This window comes from Eschrichtius robustus, chromosome 7 (assembly GCF_028021215.1).
Source record: "Eschrichtius robustus isolate mEscRob2 chromosome 7, mEscRob2.pri, whole genome shotgun sequence".
Lineage (NCBI taxonomy): Eukaryota > Metazoa > Chordata > Mammalia > Artiodactyla > Eschrichtiidae > Eschrichtius > Eschrichtius robustus.
This window is the reverse complement of record NC_090830.1, coordinates 75,188,304-75,210,480: the sequence shown is the minus strand read 5'-3', so window position 1 is coordinate 75,210,480 and position 22,177 is coordinate 75,188,304. Positions and strand designations below refer to the sequence as shown.

Below are 22,177 nucleotides of genomic sequence, written 5' to 3'. Positions count from 1 at the left end.
AAAGCAGTAGCAAGTAGCCCTTTGTAACCCTGGGGGCTTCGAGGGTTTCAGCACAACTGAACTTTACACACTCCTGTGGCACTGTAATGAACTTGGGGTACATTATAATAGACTTTGCTTAATATAGTCCCGGCCCTCCCTCTGTTGGACTTAATGGTTCAAACCATTAAACTTCTGAGGACCCCAGCTTCTGGGACTTCCTGATTTCACAAGAAAAGAATGTATTTAAGTTAGTGATGAATCAGGATCAAGAATTGCCATGTTTATTTTTTTTAATAATGAAAATCCATAAGAGTTTAAAATATGCTGAGACACACCTAGCTTAGCAAACACCATGGAACTCCACGTATCTCTGAAGTCACACATAAACTAGCCAGCACCTGAGTGCTGGTTGGGCCCCCTTTGGCACTGGAACACAATAATTTATTAAGCTTCAATACTTAATAAGTGTGCACAAATATCATGCAAACGTACAGCTGTACTCACTAACGAAAAGTGTATTAGAGTCTTAGACGTATACAAAACATCTTGTAAACAAAAGGGAAGAGGTTGGTATTTTCTGTACAAAATATGCAGGCTTTCCTTTTTTTTTAATAATCTGTAAGATGCATCATACTTCGGGCATTTTCAAAAAGTGAAAACTGTATAAAAATAAATATTCTATTTACAAACACACACACAGGCCAATCCCAGGTTAGAGGCATCACTGCAAAACAGAAACAAACACAAAACAACATGGAGTTAGTGTCAGTTGGTCTATGAGTGTTTATTTCCCTTGTGGGAAACGAGGTGGGTCTTGTCCTGGGTTGGATGGGAGCTTTGGGTAGGGGAACGGGGGGAGCCAGGAACCCCCTTCGTTCCAAGACCCTGGTGCTGACTCTCAGCATCCTGAGGGTGGAAAACCACTTTCTCTTTCCAGTCATTCCCCGTCCTGGCCACTAGAGGGCACTTTCTCCCGATGCTGCCTTCGGAGGCCTGGCTGTTGAATTAACTGCATCTTCCAAAATGAATTTATGGTGTGAACCAACAGACACCAGGCTCTCTAGTTGCTTCTCCCAGACATTGTAGCTCTCGAGAGTAGGCTGTTCTTCCCCTGCTAAGCCCAACCATTTCCATCTCCTAACCATCCACAGCAACCTTGAAGAAGAAAATCTTTTTTCTTAGGGGACACACCCCTTTCCTTCTTCTTGGAGCTAACTAGGTCTACAGGAACTCACCGAGAGGGCGAGGCACGGCGAGAGAGACAGATTCTTGGGGAGGCATCTCCCTTGAGGGCTGAGCTTTCCCTTTCTCTGGTTAGGGGTGCTTTAGGTACCTGGGTGGTTTCATTGCTTTTACTGAGTCCCGTGAACTAATGAGATTGTGGGCCCTTAGCCGGAGGATTGTATTCATCTCACTGTAAGTGTGACTGCTGTCACTGGGCAGGACTGGATTAGCTAAGTGCACACTCTCAGGCAGGTAGTGGACTCGAGCCCTTTAAGGAGGATGAACCCACACCTTGAGACCTCAGTGATAAAGGGCTGGCAAGAAGCCTCTGAGCGGGAGGCAAGGTGGAGGGAGGCCGTGGGCGGGACTGCGTGGCAGCTGCTACCTTTGCCAGGACCAGGCTGGGCTTCTGGATTAGCAAACCAGTGGCCCTGGTCATGCCGGGGAGCCTTGCACTTTGGAGGCCCTGGAGGAGTGGGGTGATTGCATGTAAGGGCACAGCCCAGTGCTGTCAGATGGCTTTAATGATGGCAAATGCAGGGGCAAGTGTGAACAAATGAAACCTCATTGTTTGTAGGAATTCTGGGAACCCAAGAGAGGTTGGGCTGCAGGTCTCATGTGCAGAAGCATGGAGCTCTGACAGCTTAAGTTCAAAGGGCAAGGTAGAGTGGTGAGCTGGCCAATCTCTAGGAGGAGGTATAGAATCTATGTGACTTTATAGTTTAAACAACTTAGATTTCCTATATCTGGATAAGGGCTTAAATGGCCTCTTATGAACACTATGAGACTAGCTAATAATAACTAATTTTAAAACATGGTTTAGAACTCCTTGCAGGAGAAGTATTGTATAACTTAACCACACAAAGCATAAAGACGTCATCTGTCTGGCTACATGGAAATTCCATACACTCGGGTTTGCAGATGTCTTAAAAATCATTTTTAAATGTTCTCAATTTTGTGCAGTGAGTGGGATGTTTAATGGGCACCCTGCCTGTGGGATGGTTCCTTTTTTGACCCATGTCTTGCTACCTCATCTGCAGAAAGGCCCAGAATGGAAATCGTGCATGCTTTATCCCACCATAGAGAAAGGAGCCCAAGGACACCTCTGCTCCAAGACACTAGAACCCTGGGAAACCTTACCTTATTCCAGCAGCCCTGGACTGGCAAGCCGTCTTCACCCTGCAGTGAGGAAGGAAGGCAGACGGCTCAGACTCTGCGGGATGGCCCACCAAGCAGCAGGACAGGGGGAACAAGGGCCACAAACATTGCGGCAGCTGATCAGGGTGCGGCCCCCCTGATATAGTCTGTTTCTTTTCTCTACCCGAGGGCCGAGCCGAAAGGAGGCAGGAAGCAAGCCTGCCCGTCTGCCCACTGGCCAAGCTCACATGTAATTACAGTGCAAGGCCAAGACGGGCTGTCCTAGCCTGTGGGTTCAGCAAGCAGAGGTGACCTGAATGCTGTGGAGAGGACAGACCAGAGGCCTGCTGGTCTCCCCTCGGGCTGTACTGAGTGCGGGGTGCCCGTGGGCATCACTCAGCGCTTGGGGGCCTCAGTTTCCTCCTCCGTAAAACCTGGGGAAGGTGCGGCTCTATGAAACGACCGCCCCTCACTTCTCCCATTCTCTGATTTTTTTCTCTCTTCCTTAGCAGCTGGGGGAGGACATCTAGGCAATTCCCATCTGGTGATCAGTAAGGAGGAGGAGGGGTGATTTCACAGGCATTGCAACGTGGGCCTGAGGTGCCTTCAGCAAGGAGGCAGGGCTCCTGGCACAGCCATTGCTGGGGACTTGGGGGGAAGAGGCAGTGGTGGCATGGGAATCCACCGGGTGCCGCTTGTCCCCTTTGCCGGTGCACCTCCGGAGCTCCTGCCGCCTCAGGACGTCCCGAGTCTCCTGGGCCCTGCTATCCTGGCTGCTCTGGCACTCCCTGCGGGAACCTAGAAACCACTGAGAGGCAGGTCGGGGGGGTGAGGTTGAACCAGGGCAAAGATCTGGTTCTCAGTCCGGGTCTATTAGAATTGCAGCCCAGATTCTAGAACTCCAGGCTCCAGGGCGGAGAAAGAGATGCACACGGGGTTTCAGGGGACCGCAGCAAGCGGTCAGCCCCCGCGAAGCCGGAACGGGAGCACCCTGTGCCCTGGGCCTACTCATCCACCCATGACAGGTGCCGAAGCCACTCACCTGGCATCCAGCAGACAGCCGGCCCTGCACGGGGGCCGCAGAAGTCTAGTTACCTTGTACTACAATTCCTGATCAACAGCCCCCCTGCCCCGCCCCACGTCCACAGTAACACAGCGCAGGAGACGGCGAACAGCAACAATGAGAAACAAGAAAGGCAAGGCATGTACACTTCCACAGCGAAAGTAACACACAAATGTTACTGGAGAAAATGCCAGTTTGCATTAAAGGTCAAATCAAGATAACTTTCATCGTCCCTTTTGGGTTGGGGAGGGTCTGCAGGGCGAGGTGGTGCATCCCAGGGTTCCATGAAGCCCTCTGTCCCTTTCCCCAGCCCGCCACAATGCGACACTTCACACGGTCTCTGGAAGGGAGAGGAGCCTCCGTGGACCACAGGGGCATTCCCATTGGCGCGTGGATGGTGGCAGGGGGGACAGAGGAGGGCTGGGCAGGCAGAGGGGAGTGACGGTGTGTGGGTGAGAAGCAGGGAGGCCAGGGCTGCAGCCGGCAGAACTCAAGTGTTCAGATCGTGGGAAGGGTCACGGCAGAGCGGACGCCTGGCTGCTGGTTAACGGAGGTGCCGCGGAGGGCGCGGGAGATCCCACGGCTGAGAAAGGCGCCCGTGCGGTGCGCGCTGCATGCTGGGGGTTCGGGGTGGGGTGGGGGGGAAGGTGGGGAGCGGGGCGGGGGCGTGGGAAGGTGGGGAGTGCGGCGGGAATGGGAAGCTTGCGACGCTGCTTGCTCTGCCGTCCTTTGTGTTGCCTGTGTGGTCCTAAAAAGTCCCTTCAAGGGGCTCTGTGGTCACCTGTCAGGGTCACACAGCATCTTTTTTAAAAATAACTTTTTCTCTTCTGTTCAAAGATAATTCCTGTGTGACCCCGGGGTGGGGATGTGAGGCTGGGAATGCTCATCTGACAATTACTGGTATGAAGCTAGATCCATGAGCTCCAAACCTCCTCCAGAAATTTAGGAGAGCAGGAAGTTTTCGAGCCAGTTGCCTTGGAGTGAAGTGCCATCTTCTGCTTCCCCTGCAGTATGTTGAAAGGATTGCTGTAGGAGCCTCGGGTGTCCCTGCTTGGAGAGGGAGTGGGCCCAGCGGCACCAGAACTGCCACCACTTAGGTGGGACATGCTTGGGAGTGGGTCCTAAATGTCTCCCCTCCCTCCCTGTCTCTCCCTTCCCTTCCTTAACTACATTCTCAACCTTTCCAGGTTCTTCCAGACCTTTCGGTTGTGAACCACCTAAAGATGAAAAAAAAAGGGAAACTAAGGGAGGGTCTTGTAGTGTCTTCTGGGATTTAAGCAAAAAGGATGAACCCTACAGGATCTAGAATCCTAATTTTGGACCATCCCCTTGTTCTGGGGGTGTCACCGGGGCAGTGATCCCAGATCTATGCTGGAAGAACGGTCAGGGTACCCCCTCCTCTACTTTGGTTCTAGAACTCCTCATTCTGCCCCGTGTTTATAAGGTGCCCATCTTTCCTCTGCTAAATCGTGCGATGCTGGAGTGGAGAGGGACATGGGGACAACTCAGGCATCTCACTGAGCCTGAGTTTTGCCAACGCTTTTCCAACTAACTGCAGTGTGTGAAGGAAGAGAAGTCACAATCCTAATAACTTGTCCTGAGAATCCACTTCCCTGCCTTTCTTTCTGGTGGCAGGTTTGTCTAGAAGCAGTTCTGAAAGGAGGGTCTGATGCAGCTAAGGTTGGCATCGGGTGGGGAGGGCCGCTCACATTAAGGTGATGGGCTTTTGAAACAGCTGCAGGAAGAAGCCAAGAAAGCATCCCGGCAGACTCTGCATGCAAGAGGGGAACGTGGCGGGAGCCCCCTGAGGACCAGCTAAGGCAGGGTGACCCTTGGTGTCTACAGAGTGAAGAGTGACAAGCGGGAGTGTGCAGGGCAGCGGGAGAGGCACGCAGGCACAAACCGCACACGTGGGGAAGCCCACACTGGCCATGCAGGCAAGGGAGGGTGATGCCATACCAGTGGGCACGGGGCATCCAGTCCGTCCAGCCCTGGTAACCCCGGCTCCCCTTTCTCTCCTTTAAAACCTCGGTGTCCCTGTTCACAAAACCAACCACGATGATTATTTAGGTCAAGGCTGGCCAGCTCCGACTGTGGCGTGGAGAGGCCCAGTGCTACCCTGGCCAGGATGCAGGACCCTCGAGGCATCTACAAGTAAACCCCAGATCCCAGTTGATTCCCGTCTCCCCGGTTCAGCTTTTGTGCTCTCTCTGGCTCCTGGGAGAGTTGAGCTTTGGAACGTGTACATCCAGCCCCCTCTCCATCTAGACTCACTTGGAGGAAACACAGGTGAACTTCAACTTTAGCGCATCATAGTTTCAGGACCTTCAAATGGGTTGAGGGACACTTGAGAAGCCCGGCATATGTGCCACGAATCATTCCTCGTTGGCTGGTTTGGGAAGGCTTCGTGGGGTTCTGTCTACAGATTTTGGTCTGCAGCTTTACAGGTTTTAGCCGGATGGCTGGTGAGCAATGGGAGGCTGTGTATAAAAGCCCCTTTCTGGCCTCATTCTGCCCAGTTTGGGGCATAGATGGCCCTCAGGAAACGCTAACCCCCCGGTGTCCTGCATCCTGACCAAGTGGGGATTCAGACAGCTTGAACTGCTGGCCACAGAGGTGGCCGTGAAACGAAGAAGGCAAATGGGGGGTGGGTTTCACAATTGCTACACTGGCTTCCAAAGCCAGCCTGGAGCTAAGAGCCGAGGCCTGCTCCCAAATCCCTTTCCTCGTGGTGTCTCCGTTTCCACACATCAATTGTTCGGCATCTTCAAAGGAAAGGGCTTTAGCGGGAATTACTTGCAGCTGTGGTTTTAGGGCAACACCAACAGCAGGCAGAATTTCATCAGTCACATGAACAGGTTGGTTTTGGTAGCATCAGTGGAGACATTTGGTTTTCATCTTTTTATTTGCCTTCTTTGTTTCCAGCTTGCAAACCTCAAGGAAAAACCCAGAACAACCAAGTGATAGATGGAAACATACCAATGGACAGGGGGCATCTAATCCAGGCGCTCCTTGGTCTCCCTTATCCCCCTTAGGCCCTCTAGAGCCTTTCTTCCCCCTCTCCCCCTGTAAATAATGGTTTAGTCCAAGAAAAAAAAATAACATCAAAACTTTAGGATCAATTCATGTGTTAACATTAGAGACAGAAAAAAAAAAAAAAATGAAAGAGGGAAAAATAGATTCTCTCAATTAGGATATTCTCCCCAGTAGGATTAGGGGTCAGTCCCTTAACCCACCCCTCGAAGAACCTGAGAATTTGGCTAAGGCAGGTGTGGAGGGGGTGGGGAGCAATAGGGCTGAGAGCCAGAGGTGGGAGGAAATTGCAGATGGATGATACTGGTTGCCAGTTTTGCTAATTCTGAGCCCAGAGTGCATCTATAATGAACAGGGGGACCCACTTCCTTCTCTTTGAGGGTTCATTTTTGAAAGGGTCTGGCCTGACAGCTTTTGTCCCAACTGGTTTTCGTCCCTTTGATATTCTATGAGGAGGCAAGGTGATTTTGTTTAGAGCCCTGGGGTGTGTGTCTGCATGTGGATGTGAATGCGGCGTGTAGGCGTGTGCACATACATGGTTGTGCACGTGTGTGTATGAGCTTGCGCATGTGTACACAAGTGTGTGCGTGTACTAGTGTGTGCTCGCACGTGTGTGTACAAGTGCATGTGTGTATGTCTGCGTCCAGGGCTCATAGGTGGCACCTGGTTCTCAGCTGGGTCCTCCCGTTTTATGTGTGTCTCTGGTCCATCCTGGTCTGAAGTCATAGCCAGCTATTTGTATATGGGTATGTTGGTTCAAGAAATTCATTTGTTTCTGAAAAGCTTCAGTAAACATCGTCTTTCTAAACTGAACCCTATTTTGTATGTGTCAGGGTCACTCTCCATTGAAAGCGGGGCTATGGGAAATTCTTTGTAATGAATTTGAGTTTGGATTTTTATATGTTGGGTTTCTCTATAAAGGGGTCAAGTGTGCCCTTGGAGAGTCTTCCTGGGAACTCTCCTCCTCTACAGAAGGCCAGCTGTCTAATGCTTGGGGGCTTCCACAGTGTCCCTTGGGGTGGGCTGCCAAGTGGTCAGAGCAAACGCTTGGAGCCAGAATAGGATTTGCCTCTTATCAGCCACGTGACTTTGGGAACTTATTTAACCTCTCTGAGCCTCAGTTTCTTCATCTGTAAAATGGGGATAATAACACCTCCCTCAAAACTTTGTTGCGATATGTATAGCTGATTCACTTTGTTATACAGCAGAAACTAACACACCATTTTAAAGCAGTTATACTCCAATAAAGATGTTAAAAAAAAAAACACTTTGTTGCGAGGTCTTTGTGCACATTTAGTGCTTAATACTAAATGTGCACTAATACAGTAGGTGCTCAGTAAATGACAGTGGCTTCATAAAGATAGCAGTAACGATCGCTACTTCTTGTCAGCCAGTATAGGAGCCAAGGCTGCTGCCAGCGGCACGGTCTCGTGTCTACCGTGTTCCCGCAGTGGAAGGCTGCAGGGTTCCTTAGAGGGAGGCAATGGATAAGGATACCTCTGACATTTCTCCAGGTCTTTGGAAATTACCCACATTTCTTGATTCCAGAGGTTGCCTGCAATTGCCAACACATCTTTCTAAGTGAGTTTTCTAAAATGCAGATGCTTACTTAGAAAATGAGATGTGTTCAAGAGGAAACGTGTATATGCATCTTAGGGGTCATCTCACTGGCTCTAAGATACGCCCACCAATGAGGAAGTCATGGCACGATTAATCTGCAGACAGTGGACAAGCAAAACCACTAGCTGTTTGGAGGGGGAAGCCCCATGGGAAACTGTCTCAGGAATGTGGCCCCTTATTCTCTTTGGGTCAGGCCAGTGCAAAAGTGAGCACAGTTCCCTAAATTCAGAGGGTGAGAGAAGCTCCCGGGGAGTGGGGGACGGTGATGATGTGCCTGTGGGTAACAGAGGGTCAGCGGTGGTCCCTTCAGGATGGGAAACTTGCACTCTGGCCCGTCATGTTCTAAGGGCACAGGAAATAGCCTTCACTGGGTGCCCCTTGAAGACGGTAGAGTAGTAACCTCACCTCCATCCTCCCTGCTCCCCTCTCCCGAAGAGGACACGAAAAGGGCCCTGGTGCAGAGGGGATTCTAGCTGGTACGGGAGAGGGGCAAAGAGAGTCAAGCAGCAGGGGTTTCTTAAAAAAATAAACAAATGTACAAAACTGCGTTTAGAGGAAATAAATTGAAGTTGGGGGAGTGGAAGGGAAAGGATGCAGGCTATGGGATTATTATAATGGGGTGAACATATCTAGAGGGAGAAATAGTGAAGGAGTAAAGGAAAGAAGAAGCAGGCCCAGGCCGATAGAGAGAGCAGAGGAGGGACAGCTAGGAGGTAAGGGGGCCTGGGGAAGCAAGACACGCACACACACAAGTGTGCACACACATGCACGCACACATGTACACCCAGGCACACACGTGCACTCTCCCACACTCACACACATGTGTACACACACACACACCCCCACACACACCCAGATGGCACCTCTCGCAGAGTGGCAGGAGCCTCACCGCACGCTCTCGGACCTTTCAGTTGGCTGGCTTGCAGGCAGCTCCACGGTTACACCCAATTTTCCTGGTACCCAAATTGCCAAATTCACACCACCCTTTATCCTCTGATGGACTGTTTCATCCTAAAAGTGACTCCTGGGCCACATTCACAGAGCTGTTAAGGGACAGGAGAATGCCCCTAGTGACAAGGACAGAATCTTTCCCCTGGCATGTGTGTCCCCTTGGAAAACTGCCTATCTTGGGCTCTGGGCCTTGGCCACCATTACAAGGACCGTCCTCCTTCCATGAGCAGAAAGGAGACTCCAAGACCATCCTCTGGTGGGACTTGGAGAAGCATGGCTTTAAGGCTGTGAGATAGGATAACAGACGCTGGGGCACCCGCCCGAGCCTCTCTGACGGGGACCCTGGGTGTGATGGGGCAAAGTTTGGGAGCCCCCTTCCACATCGGTGGGCACGGGGGTTTTGAACATCTCCAGCTTCACCTCCACAAGAAACAGTGAAGCTTCCAACCAGAATGTCATCTAAGCACTCCTGGCCTTTTACTTTGACAAAAGTGTCAGCTTTCTGAGCTTCCAGGCAGCAGAAAACACTGGTCAGGGCACAGCGCTGACTCTGCCTGGACCTTTCTTCATTTTGGAGGCTTTTATTACCAAGCCCTCATCTCTCCCCTCAGAAGTCCTGTTAGGGCTGGTGGTATAAAGAGGTCTGGAAGAGGAGGCGAGATGTAGGTGGGACTCTTCTAGGACGTTCTGGCATCCAGAGAGTCAGATGTCTTGGACGGAAGAATAAGCTGGTCCTTGATTTGGAAACCTGCTCTTCAGAAGAAGTCAACTGGTACTTTATGGTGCACTCAGAGGAAGGTTCAGGTACCTTGCCTGTTTTCTGGACTTGACTTTTACTAAGTGACATATTGCTGATTTATATGTGGGGCTGGGGGGAAGTGTATAAAACCTTGGACACGGCAAGTGGAGAAGAAATATTTCCCCACTGGATCATGGGGACTCAGCGGCTCATTCAATGACCTTGGTTCCTTGAGCATCAGAGCCACCAGCCTCCCGCCCCTTGTCCACCTGCCTGCCACCACCACTGGGAGGACTAGCTTTGCAGCCTTCAAATGCCCAGTGCCTCAAGCCAACTGAAAAAGTCATAAGAGATAGGTTTAACAAGTGTTAGTCGAATTAACAAAAAACACCGGAACACTTCAGACATAAATTAGAAAGGAGGTTAGTATGTCAACTGAGAGGTGCAATGATCAATTATTTTAGTGGCCTAAATTCTTGGATGCCACAGTAACGAAGGTGGGCTTCGCAGCCTGCCTGAACAGGCTGGCCCATTTCTGGAAGTAGGTCTGTTTATTCCAGGGGTTTCTAGACTTGGGCTCCCCATGGATGGTCTGGGAGAGGTCGCTCTGCCCCTTCCTTCTTGTTCATAGAATATATGGGACAAATTGATTGCTTTTGACCAGCTGCCAGAAAGGAAAATTTAGGAATATGGAAGCGTTCAATAAATCGATCTTAAATGGAAGAGACCTGCATTGATGCCAGATATAAACGTACAGATTCCGGCATATTCTAGCCATAAACACGGCTATCGGTATTCAAAGGTCAGTGGAAGGCCTGGGTTCTGGAAGCCACCTGCTCTGTCTCTAACACTCCTGGGAACTCAGGACATATTATCATAGTTCAGGGCCTCATTTCTCCATCGGTTCGTCCCACTCCTCTTTTACCTCTAAGATCCTTGCGTATTATTCCCACTAAAAGATGCTCTTGGGCTTCTAGGGGACGTGCATCCCACTGAGAACCCCTGTGATGAGGCAGCCAATGAGACGTTCTAGAAAGGAACCCGAAAGTCATCCCTCGGTCAGATGGAGTGAGATGATCTCTCCTGGGCACAAATGTGCCACGTGTCATGTGCCATCAGGTGGCTGTGGGTGCTGTGGACACTCAGTAACTGCGTCCTGGTGAACATGGCAGAAACCAAAGGGACAGCTGGGGGCCTCGAAAGGCACGATTTGTTTCATAGTCCTGCCGATTCTTCCCAAGAGAAATAATGGCTGGGACAGTTTTTTAAAGGATTGGCTGTGTACAACAGCTGTCTGCTTGTTCTTGGAACTGGGATTTATTTTCTCTCTCACCAGTGGCCTGGGATGCCTGGTAAAACTAAGTGTCAGAAGACTAGGACTCAGCAACGATGGATATAAAAGTATCATTTAGGGGCCCATTATCAGGGCAACCTAGAGAGAGCCGGGCACGTGACTCCTGTTACTGGATGGCAATGCTAATCTGATGGCTGCCCTGGGATTCAGCCTCCCTTTTCCACGCGGAAAAATACATGCTTCAATTTCAAGATTAGGTTCCGGGCTCCCTGTATGCTATGGATGAAGCCCCTCACTATAAAGCCTTTGAATTTAGGATGATTTATCAAGAAAAACTGTATTTCCATGTTGGGTCAGGAATCCCCAGTTGGTCATTCCACCTCACCATGATGACATTAGTAAACAGAGCCAAAGTACGAGGACTCAGACTCACCCGGTTTCCTTTGTCCCCGGGTGGTCCGTGTAAACCCTGCAATAAATCAGAGAAACGAAGACACGTTAATGAGAAAGCACAGGATGGCCGTACAGTCCTTCCTTCCAGGCTCATAAAGCTCTTTACCGGTGCCTAATTCATCGGAGACAGGCTTAATTATCCCCATTTTACGGAAGGGGGACAAAGGAGAAAACTGCTCAAGGAACTTGACCTAGAGACAGATAACGAGTTATGGGTCAAGTCAAACACAGTTCTGGTTTTCTCACTCTGCACCAATGCCCTGGCCTGCGGCCGAGTTCTTCTAGATGGTTCATGCTGAGGACACGGTCTGGGCGCAGAGACCTCTCCTGGAAGGGCAGGTGTTCGCATGGCTCTCCCACCAGCCTCTTGCTAGAAACATGACTCCAAAGCTCCTGAGCCCCTCTTTTCAAGGTGCCAGCTGCTCCCCTTGTCTGTAGCTGGGGAGTGGGCACAAGGCACAGACTGGCCGGAGGTGCCTACTTAGCCAAAGCATAGCCGAGCATGGAACCCACGAGCAAGTGTATGACCTTCAAGCGGGTGGGAAACCAAAGTCCTGGCTCTCGTAGGCAGCCGACTTCTATAAGCCAGCAAGGAGACGTCGGCTGCAAGTGGAAAGCCAGTCCCGTGGGAAGCTGCCCATCTCAGGAGACGTCCCCTTGCCTGATGGTGATCTGGACCTGGTTCGGCCCCTTCTCGAGGGTAGGGGCCGTGGCACAGTCACCTGTGAGACCCCCGCTGCCTTGAGCACAGAGCCCTGCCGCGGAAGGTGCTCATCTGTGTTTGCTACAGCCAGTCAGACGGTGCACACGGCTGAAGACGTGGCTCCCTAACGGGGCCGTGTGCTCCAGGGTTCGCCTCTAGCGGTGCCCGGCGGGGACGTTCTAGAGCGTGGGCTAGTGGCTGTTGGCTGCTTCCACTGCCACAGAACTGAGAGCTGTCGCTTGGCCCTGGATTTTTTGCCCCAGGCTCTGGGTATTCTGTTTTGACAGTGCTTCTGTGGGGGACCAGGGCAGGTGGAGAGCAACCTCTGATCCCACGAGACTTACAGGAAGCCCAGCTGCTCCCGTTGGTCCTGTCATCCCAGGGTCGCCTTTGCTGCCCTGAAACCGGAGAAAGAACACATAAGCCTTCTCTGACATGGTGACAACCTCCCGTCAGCCATTTTCTGTTTTCTGTACAAAACTTGGGAAACCTTTCCAGTCTCTTCAAAGAGACCCCCCCCACCCCCCCGCCCCGCCACAAGGAAGCAAGGGCGGGGTGACGGTGGGGTGACTGCTGAGGACTCTGCCCCGAGGAGGGGGCTGGGAAGCCTCTCTCACCCTCCCTCCACGGAGCCTGGCCCCCCAAGGCCCTTAGGAAGGACTGGACAGTGTCTAGCGGGGGTGCTAGCTGGCCAGCGGCAGAAGCAGGGGAGGAGAACACGGAGCAGGAAACGGGCAAGGGAGACGGGGGAGAACGGGGAGAGGAAGAGAGCTCTGATTTCTCTTTGAAGCTGTGTCACCCCTCGGAGCAGCCACCTTGGTTCCCCAAGTGGCTGGTGATCTCAGGGAAGCCCACGCGTCTCTCCAGAAGCTCCCCACCCTCTCCTCCCTCCCCTCCGCCAGCTGTGGGATCCGAGAGCACAGCGACACAGCCCCCGGCGGCAGACGGCAAGAGGGAGAGCTGCTCCCGCAGGCGGAGAGCCCAGCAGACGGCCACTCAGAGGTCCAGCGCCCGAGCTGGCCCCCCAGCGACCCCGGGCCCCGCGGTGCGGAAACCGGGCCTGGCTGGGAGGAGCTGATGCCCGGAACTCTCCTGCCTCCGCCCGCCGCCCGGGCTGCGGGAGACGTGACCCACGGAAGCCGGCCTGAGGCCCAGGTCTCCTGGCTTCTTGATGTCTCCCAGGTTTTCTACCACCACCTGGCACTCTGTTTCATGCCGTATCCCTAAATCACTGCAGAATTGAGGCGTGTCCGGTGACAGCAGGGCCTGGGGCCTTGCGTGGCGCCTGGGACCGATGCCAGGTGACCGGAAGCTGAGTGAAGGAAGCTCTCCAAGTCTCGGTCCACTTGTAGCTACAAAATGAGCACCTCAGGCCTGCCTGCCCCGCCATGGGCTGGGAGGATCATCAAGAGAAGACATGGATGAGGTGCTTGCCGGGTCGAGGAGGAACGGATGGGGGCCGAGATGGCTGGGCTGACGCGGTGGCCCTGTGGGCTGCAGGCGCAGGGGCTGAGGACCCGAGGCTGAGAGGGGCAGCAGGGCCCCTTGTCCTGGTGGTCCAGGCTCCCGGCTCGCTGAGCACTCACCCTCTCTCCCTTTGGTCCCGCTGGGCCTGGAACTCCAATTGGTCCTGGAGTACCCTGGGGAGGTGAAAGAGCGCAGAGGTGAAGGTCCTGACGCCGAGGGGAGCCCCGGGAGCCCCGCGCGACACCTGGAGATGAGCAAGGTCCAGAGGCCCAGTTTTGCCCAGTTTTCAGGGTTGGCGAGGCCAGGCTTGTTCAGGGCGGCCATTGGACTGGGCCGCGTTCCTGTTTGGGTTTGGGGGCCTCGGGGAGAGAGCGCCTCCCCCCTGCCTCAGAGCCAGATCTGAGGAAGGTACCCCTTTGGTTTCACAACCAAGCTTGCCAAGGCTGAAAACGGCAGAACGGTTTGCTCCCAGAAGCGCTCGGGAGGGAGTTGACGCCATCCCAGGGGTGGGGAGGCCGGGGGCTGGCACCCCTTTGCTGACGCAGCTCCACATGCAGCGGGAGGGTCTTCATGCCACAGAGACCGATGCAGACGCACACACAGAGGCAGGCGTGGGAGGGTCATTCAGCCACCGCCCACTCCACCCGCCCCCACCGTGGGCCCTGGCCCTGGCCTTCAGCCTCCGGCCAGGCCTTCCGTCCCCATCCCAGGCCCTAGGGAACAGGCTGGATTGGAGAGTGGATTAGTATGCTTCGGATGTCTGCTGACACTGGCCCGGCAGGGAGGTGTGTCCTAAGCACTCCTGACTCGGGGCTGCAGCCCAGGGGGGCAGCTGGAGCACCAGAGCTGTGTTGATTAGAGACACAGCAGGGCTTGCTAAGGCATAATTAAACGTCTTCTCCAGGTTCCTAATTTACGGCCCGGCTAGACGAAGTCTGTATTTCCAAGCTTCCTATTGCTCTGCCTCGGTGATTATATTTCTTGCTCAGGACATGAGGACTGGGCCTGGGCCTGCGGGCGGTTCCCGGCGGTGCTCCGAGTGTAGCTGTGATAGGCAGGGCAGGAGCAAGGTGGGGAAAGGCTGATTTACTTTACATGAAAATAAAGAAGAGGATAAGATGTTCTCGGTGGCCCCTCCGAGGGAAGAAGGAAAGCTGTGGGCATCTGCGACAGAGTGTCAGAATAGCACTCTGGAGTCACTGGCCAGCTTCAAGTCCTGCCTCAAAGGCCTATAACTGTGATATTGGAGAAGTTTCCTGGCTTCTCTAAGGATCAGTTTTCCCACCTGTAAAATGGGAGTAATAGCGTGAGTGTCTGCTTCCTAGGTTGCGGCCAGGTTAGAATGGATGAGTCCATGTCACACATTTGGTGCTGGGCCTGACACCTAGGAAGTGTCCAGTAAATGTCCTGGCAGGGTAGGATCACTCTTCCTATAAACATTTTCCTTTAAGGTTGTGTTACTGATTTTATAAGAACAAAACCCTTCAGGCCCAAAGGGGACAGAATATATGAATGTGCACCGCTCCCCTCTGTCCAATATGAATGAAACAAGTAGTTGAGAGGAAAGTCATGGTTTCTCTGATTCCAGCCACAGATAATGCCCCTAGCCCCGGCTGGCCACCTGGGAAAGGTGTGCCAGGTGCAAGGAGGATGGAAAGACAGGGACTGTGGTGGGGGGCAGCTGTGGCGCCACAGGAGGTGAAAGGTGTGGTTGTGACGTGCCATCAGAACACTGAGCTGGGACTCGCCCGTGCGCTCCTAAGTGCTACGCCTGCCCTCACCCATCAGTGCAGCCCCCACCCACATACACAGCAGACTGGTGGTTGCACAGGACGAGAAAGCCCTTGTGGGCAGACAGGAGATGGACAGAGCTCACAGCGTGAAGACAACACAGCATGACGGGCACATACAGACGCTTGAGTTTGGTGGGGATGAGTCACGGCCCAGACCCCTAGGGCTGGGGTCCCAGGCTGAAGTCAGCACTCCTTTAGGAACAGAGTCTTCGCTGCTGGAGCAGCCCCTCACCCCACAGCCAGTGTTCTGGAAATTCAGATCTGAGGACCCTGGGTGCATTCTACGGACAGGGAAATTTAGATGAAGGCCAGCTGTCTTTGGTCAAGAGGCCTAAATAAGCACTTCCGAACTGAGCACAGATGGCACTTTCTGGTGTTGGTGGTGGGATGAGGCATGACTCACTGAAAAAATGAGGCCACAGCAGGACAGACGAAAGGGATTACAGGCCAGGGGTGGGGTGGGTTGAGGGGTAATGGAGAAGTGACACTCACCGGTGGCCCAGGCCTGCCGTCCAAACCTGAAGCTCCCTGGACAAAGGGAACAGTTTGACCAAAAGAAGGGGAAGGGAGGAATGGGAGGGAGAAAAAGGGACCAGGGAGGGAAGAGGTGAGTGAAGCAGTGACTCTGGACAGACATAAATGCTGGTAATTAAACAAACATGGGAGAAATAAGCTTGGGAGGACAGGTAATGTATTCACATGAAAACCAACAAAAACATGGAGACACTGAGTGCAGTGTGGCCAACTGCTGAGCAAGCTGGGTGGAGATCAGTGCAGGTGGCCGTTCCGATCCTCCGTGCCCCCTGCTCCCCTCTCTCCTTTCCTCCTCTCTCAGAAACCTCTCTTCCAAGGGATTGCAGTGTTCCAGGGAAAGAGATATAGAAAGTAAATTCATGGAGAGGTGTCTGGAACCAGAGCTAGTGCATCCTTCCCGGGACCAGTCTTAACTTGGGGAAGACACGCCTACATGGCAGGTGGGGCCCAGTTGAGGGTGGTCTTCCCAGCCTTTTTTGCATACCTGTTGAGGCGAGGCCGCACTGGGGGACCCCAGGAGGCTCAGCATTGAATTACAGCATCCAGCTTTGAGATCTGGGTAGAAGCTGGCCTACTTCAACTTCAGCTAGGTGGGAGGAGTTGGGGCCTTGAGTGATAATACTAATGATGCCTGACATTCCTCTGGCATTTGACAGTTTGCAAAGCTTAACGCACTCAATCCATTCATATTATCCCAGACAAGGCCTCTTTTATAGAAAAAGCCTTTAGGGGCAGCTGACCGGGACAGAGGTCTAAGGCCATGTATCCCTTGGAATAAACTGTCTGGCAGGGGGGATGCTATTAAGACCCGCTCACTATGCAGCATCCAGTGATATATACAGTGGGAATTAGAGCTCTTGTTCCAACGCTGCCCCTACAACCCACCTAGGAGAACAGGGCTACAATTCTCTGATGATGCCAATAAGACAAAGCAGGGAGAGAGCAACTGGGACACCCTAGGCCAGTAAGGACTGAGTTCTTGAAATCTGCTTCCAACTGAGCCTCAGAAACGAGCCTAGGCCTCAGGATTTTAAAGGTGGGGGAATACCGCCAGGTAAGGGAGGGCAGGGAGCTGCTTCCTCCTGGGGGAAGGGTGTTGGGTAGCAGGATCCTACAGGGCCTCGCTTCTGAGTCTTAGGACCACATAATTCTGGGACCAATCTTGCTTATGGCCTAGAGAGTTGTGGTTCTCAAACCCAGCTACAATGCCAGAATCTCCCGGGGTGATGTTAAATAATACAGATGCCTGGGCCCTACCCCAGCCCAATTCAAACAGAATACAGCATACTTGAAAAGCTCCAGGGGATTCCAATGTGCAGCCAGCACTGAGAACCACTTCTGCAGGGTAAATAAGAGGAACGCAATAGGATGTGCCTGGAAACACAGGCTGCTGCTATAGGAAGTAAAACACTGAGGGGAAGCCTAAAAAGAGAACTTTAGCTAAACATCCATATACTTTGTCTATGCAGCGTTAATACTGAGTTATCTTGAGAGGTCTGGCGCAGAGGGCATGAACTGGAGTTTTTGGGGCCATACGTGGGCCACTGACATATTTTGTATGGGTTGCAGTATTGCAGATAATTTTGATTTAATATTAGAAAATGAGGAGATATCCCATCAAATGCCAGATGTGTAGCTTCCTTAGAAAAATTAGAATATGCAGAAATACCGGACCCTCATTCCCCCAAAGCAACAGTCAGCTGAACTGAGTAGGGCTGTTACCACAGTCCCCACCACTCCTTATTGTCCCTCTGACGTCCACGTTAGTTGCCCTTTATGAACACTGCTTGCTCTGTTGTTTTCTTAAGCTAGCCAAAGCACTTCTCTGTACCCATGTCTCTATCAAAAGTTGAAAAATTAAAGATAGACTGGGTACTTTTTCTTTCGTCTGGCGCTTGCTTTGTTTATATTACCTGTATGGTCTTCATTTCAACCCCTGACTGAATTCCCCAATGTTCACTAGGGTTATTGGAGCCATGAAGGTGAACAAGGAGAGGTTTGTGGTTGAGTGGGGGTGGGCAGGAAGGCACTTTAATAGTAAAAAGTACTTAGTCATTTTGGACACAGCTTAAGACATGGGAAAGTGTCTGCTAAAGTCATCAGTTTACTGTAGCCTGTCAAGCGAATCAGCTCCTTAAATATTCCCACATTTGATGCACTAATGAGGTGTAATCATACCTTTTGTTCTTGCTGTTTGGTTGCTGTGATTACATTAACCAGACCTTCAAACCCTGCCAAGCTGGGGCATCTGGGCTTCCCATCATTCCTCTGCTTTTTACAGCTTCCTGGGGGTGGGAACTGGCCTTGTGCCCAGCACAGAGGAAGCCTTAGTGGCTGGAAAGAGCCCTTTGCAAGGCTGTGGCCTCAATGAAGGAGCAGCCTCTGGTGTAGCCAGGCCATCGACTTCACATGTGACCTCAAGTGACTCGCTTTTTTCTCTGGACCCACCAATAAAATGATTATAGGGAATCCTAAAGTCCCTTCCAGATCTTGAAAAACAAACAAGAAAAGAGTGCCAGCCTCACTGGGGTGTGAAAGAGGATGGAGCCCAGGGCTCCGGGATGGATGGTGGGACGCGCTCACCTGGAGACAGGTGAGGCAGTGATGAGACCATCAGTCACTGGAGCTTGGGGCAAAGGAATTCGCCCAGTCCAGGCCCGACATCCGGAGATGCAGATGCCTTCTGAGCAGCCCCTGCCCTGACCTGGAGCCTTTAGCTGAGATCAGAGATCTCAGGGAACCAAGATGTGGATGGCCTTAGCCTGCTGGGACCAGAGGATCTGACTTTTTGCAAGCTTTTCTGCTGTGGCCAGTGCTTAAGAGCAGAGAGCAGGGGCTCTCTTGGGGTCTGCCTGGGAAAGTAGGAGAGACATGAATACTCTATTGTCCCAATGCTCCCAAGTCCTCTAAGCTTGGCCCCATTAAGGGCAGATTTTTATTGCCTCAAACAAGCACAAGTAGGGCCTAAGGCTGTCCTCTGGCCCCTTCTGGCTCCCAGCTGGGTCCTCCTTGGGGTGGGGGGCTTTGTCGTATTCAGATTCACATTCCTCCAGAACCTAGGCCAGGTCCAGCCCAGAGGAGGCCCTCGGTAAGAGAGTTAGAGCCTACGGTCTCGCCCGGGAGGGAAAGCAAAACCCCACGGAGCTCTGGAATGCTCAGAACTTTAGAACCTCGAGTTTTCCAGTGGCCTTCTCCCAGGGCCCTGCCCAGCACCTCGTCAGGACCACCCGGCCAGGCTCCTCGCACCAGTTTGCTGGGTGCACGATACTTACGGGTAATCCCAGAGGACCTCGGTCTCCTTTTTCTCCCTGGACGCCCTTTTCTCCTTTTCCTCCATCTAGTCCTGCTTCCCCCTGAAGGAAAGGGAGATGGGCGGGATCACAGAAGGGCATGGCCCAGACAACTCATTCTTGCATTCTGGGGTCCTGCAGATGGGGATGGGTGGTGGGGAGGGATGGTAGATAGAGGAGGGAGGAGGTGGAGGTGCCTGACCCAGGGGTGGCAGGCTGGGGACTCCAAGAATTGCTGAATTCTTAGCCTGGCTCTGCCTCAGTTACAGTCAGTTACTACAGAGTATCTCTGTGGTAACTTTGAGGTCCCCAAAGGGAAAAGGGATGGCAGGAGTAGAGACAAACCCATAGGTCAGTTCCAGGTCAGGCTTTGGCATAGATGACCATTTGCATAGCAGAAAAACTGGGACCCTGCAGATACTGGATGGCGAATGCCTGAAATGCCACCACGAGCTCTGAGGCTCCCACACTAACCAGGAGAGGAAACTGCCTAATAGTCCCCTGGAGAACGCCAGTGTAGGAGACAAGGGCTGTTATCATGCCAGCAGCCTCCAGCCCCTCTTATCCATTTGAAATGCTGGGGGTGGGAGCTGGGAGAGTCCCAGGCCAGAGTCCAGTGGGCTTGGCCCTGGGAAGGGGTCCCTTGCTATGACACCCTCTGTCTGCCACCTATACTTCAGGGTGAGTGAAGGGTCTGGGGCAGGTTACATGGAAAAAGGATTTCATCACTGGCTAAGAATCTAACCTGTCACTCTGTAGGGTTGATTGATGGATGGGAAAATTCTGAATCCAAAGCCTGCCCAGTGTCAATGATGGATGTTAACGGGACCACAGGACTTTATTCTGTCCTAATGGTACCCCACTGGCTGAAGTGTCACATGATTTCGTTTAGGGAAGGGGTCAGCTGGGTCCCCTGTCTCTGAAGCATTTTCTCTCTTTTCTGCCTTCACTGACACAGCACCTTCACCCAACCTCTTCACCCAGCACCTGTCACGTGATCTCTTCTTACCTTTGGTCCAGGAACGCCTTGGAGCCCCTGCATTTGGAACCAAAACAAAGCACCTCTGGTTAAGTCGACTTCCTTGTCCACAAGTCGGACCACAAAAAAGCAAGGGCTTAGGGTACAGAGCCTGGCCTGGGGCCCCTGCCCAGGAGAGGTAGAAGGGAATGTTAAGGGGGGGGCCAGCTTAGGACTTCCTGGGGTGGGGTCTGAGCCAGGCTTCCCCAGCCAGGGACTGAGAATCTCTCTGTGGCCCTCACAGCTGACTCATGAGAGAAGATTCAGAGTCTCATGAAGACAAAATTCAGAGGGAACACAGCAAAAATTAAATAATATGTGCAAAGTGCTTAGAGTAGCATCTGGCACATAGTAAGTTGCAATATACTTTGGCTACTGTCATTATTACTACTACTACTACTACTACTACTACTACTACTACTACTACTACTACTACTACTACTTGTACCAATGACAATGGGTGGCCCATCACCACGGGGACTGTGAACCCGGCAGAGGCAAGGACCAGCATCTGTTGGTTTAGGATGCTTGGGGACCCTCGAGGCACAATGCATAGGGGTCCCTTTAAAGGTGCCTTATCATCTGTAACTATGGAAAGGCCAATCCAGTGGGGCTGGTTTTAAATGGGTCACTTTCTATTTTAATCCTGGTCTTCTTGCTGGCTGGTTAGCAGGAATAAAAGAGGGAGAGAAGCAGATGTCTGATGGCAAAGGGCAGAACCGAGTGACAGAATGACTCCTACTCCTGCAAGGAGGGCCCAGACCCTGGGACCGGACCTCGGGGCTGCCATGCCAGTCAACTGTTTCCAGGAAACCAGGCGATGCCCAGGCTCCTTGGTGTCACAGAGATGATGCCTGTTTAAGGTGGGAGGGAAGAGGAGCAGGGAGGGGCTTGTGGATGTGAAAATCCCACCGTGGAAGCAGGAGGTGATAGTGATCTAAGGTTGAGGTTAAGCCCAGTGATTGCCATGGGGAGGGGATGTTAGGGACCTAATCACAGTGGACTGAAACACAGACAAGCCCTCCAAACTTACCGGAGGTCCGGGAGGCCCCTCTGGCCCTGGTGGCCCAGGAACCTAGAAGCCAAAGGGAGACAGTTAGCCCACTCCCTGCTATACTCTAAGGGGTCCTGCCTTCTGCCATAGCCTGGGGTCCGGCTAGGGACTGCAAGGCCAAAGGACAGAACTACCAGCACACAGTCTCCCAAATAAAGGCTTAGAACAGGTCAGAAACTCACAGCAACTCATCAGCCTGCACAGTGTTTTGAAAAAACAAACAAACAAACAAACAAACATTGGCATGAAATACCCTCAAAATGTCTATTCTTCTGGATATTTTTGAAAAACCAGAAAATCTGGCCGCCTCAGGCTCTTGTTCTTGCATGGCAACAGTTGCCTGGAGCTCAATGAGAGCTTTCCCTTCCGGGTGGGGCTTGAGTTCTTCGGTTTACCTCAGTCCTCACCACTCCCTATTATTTTTAACCCAGACTTCTTGCATTCATTTGTTGCATGTCTGGTCCTGGTTGGCATTTGGGTTTGAGACCTTTAGCTTAAAGGAAGAGAGACTGGTTGTCTGGAATGGGGGGAGACTGAGATGCTTCTGAAGAATATTCCTCAAGCTCCCCAGGTTTGTAACAGACAGCATGGGGACTGTGGGTCTCCGTTTCTCTTGAGGGCAGGTTAAAGTCAAAGAGATTCGGACTGGACAGAGAACACGAAGGAACCCAGGGCGGTCTTCCTCTCTACAGAGGATGCCGTGCAGGGTAGATTCTGTCCCTGGTGAAGATGGACATCCATTTGTCCACAGTCAGCCACCCAAGAGGCAGGAAGGAGACCTGCCTGCTGGCCCCCCCACTTCGGCTTCTGGACTCTCCTTGG

General features: G+C 52.4%; 1 protein-coding gene across 1 annotated transcript in view; it reads right to left on the bottom strand.

The window, feature by feature from the left end:
* Window positions 1–296: 296 nt before the first annotated feature.
* COL13A1 (collagen type XIII alpha 1 chain) overlaps window positions 297–22,177 on the bottom strand; it is a 146,250-nt gene continuing 124,369 nt past the window's right edge. Inside the window, 10 exon segments of the mRNA XM_068548868.1 lie at window positions 297–706; window positions 2,347–2,385; window positions 6,386–6,472; window positions 11,477–11,512; window positions 12,544–12,597; window positions 13,786–13,839; window positions 15,952–15,987; window positions 19,266–19,346; window positions 20,293–20,319; window positions 21,335–21,376. Of these exon segments, the coding sequence (XP_068404969.1) occupies window positions 704–706; window positions 2,347–2,385; window positions 6,386–6,472; window positions 11,477–11,512; window positions 12,544–12,597; window positions 13,786–13,839; window positions 15,952–15,987; window positions 19,266–19,346; window positions 20,293–20,319; window positions 21,335–21,376 (459 nt within the window). The 3' untranslated portion in view covers window positions 297–703.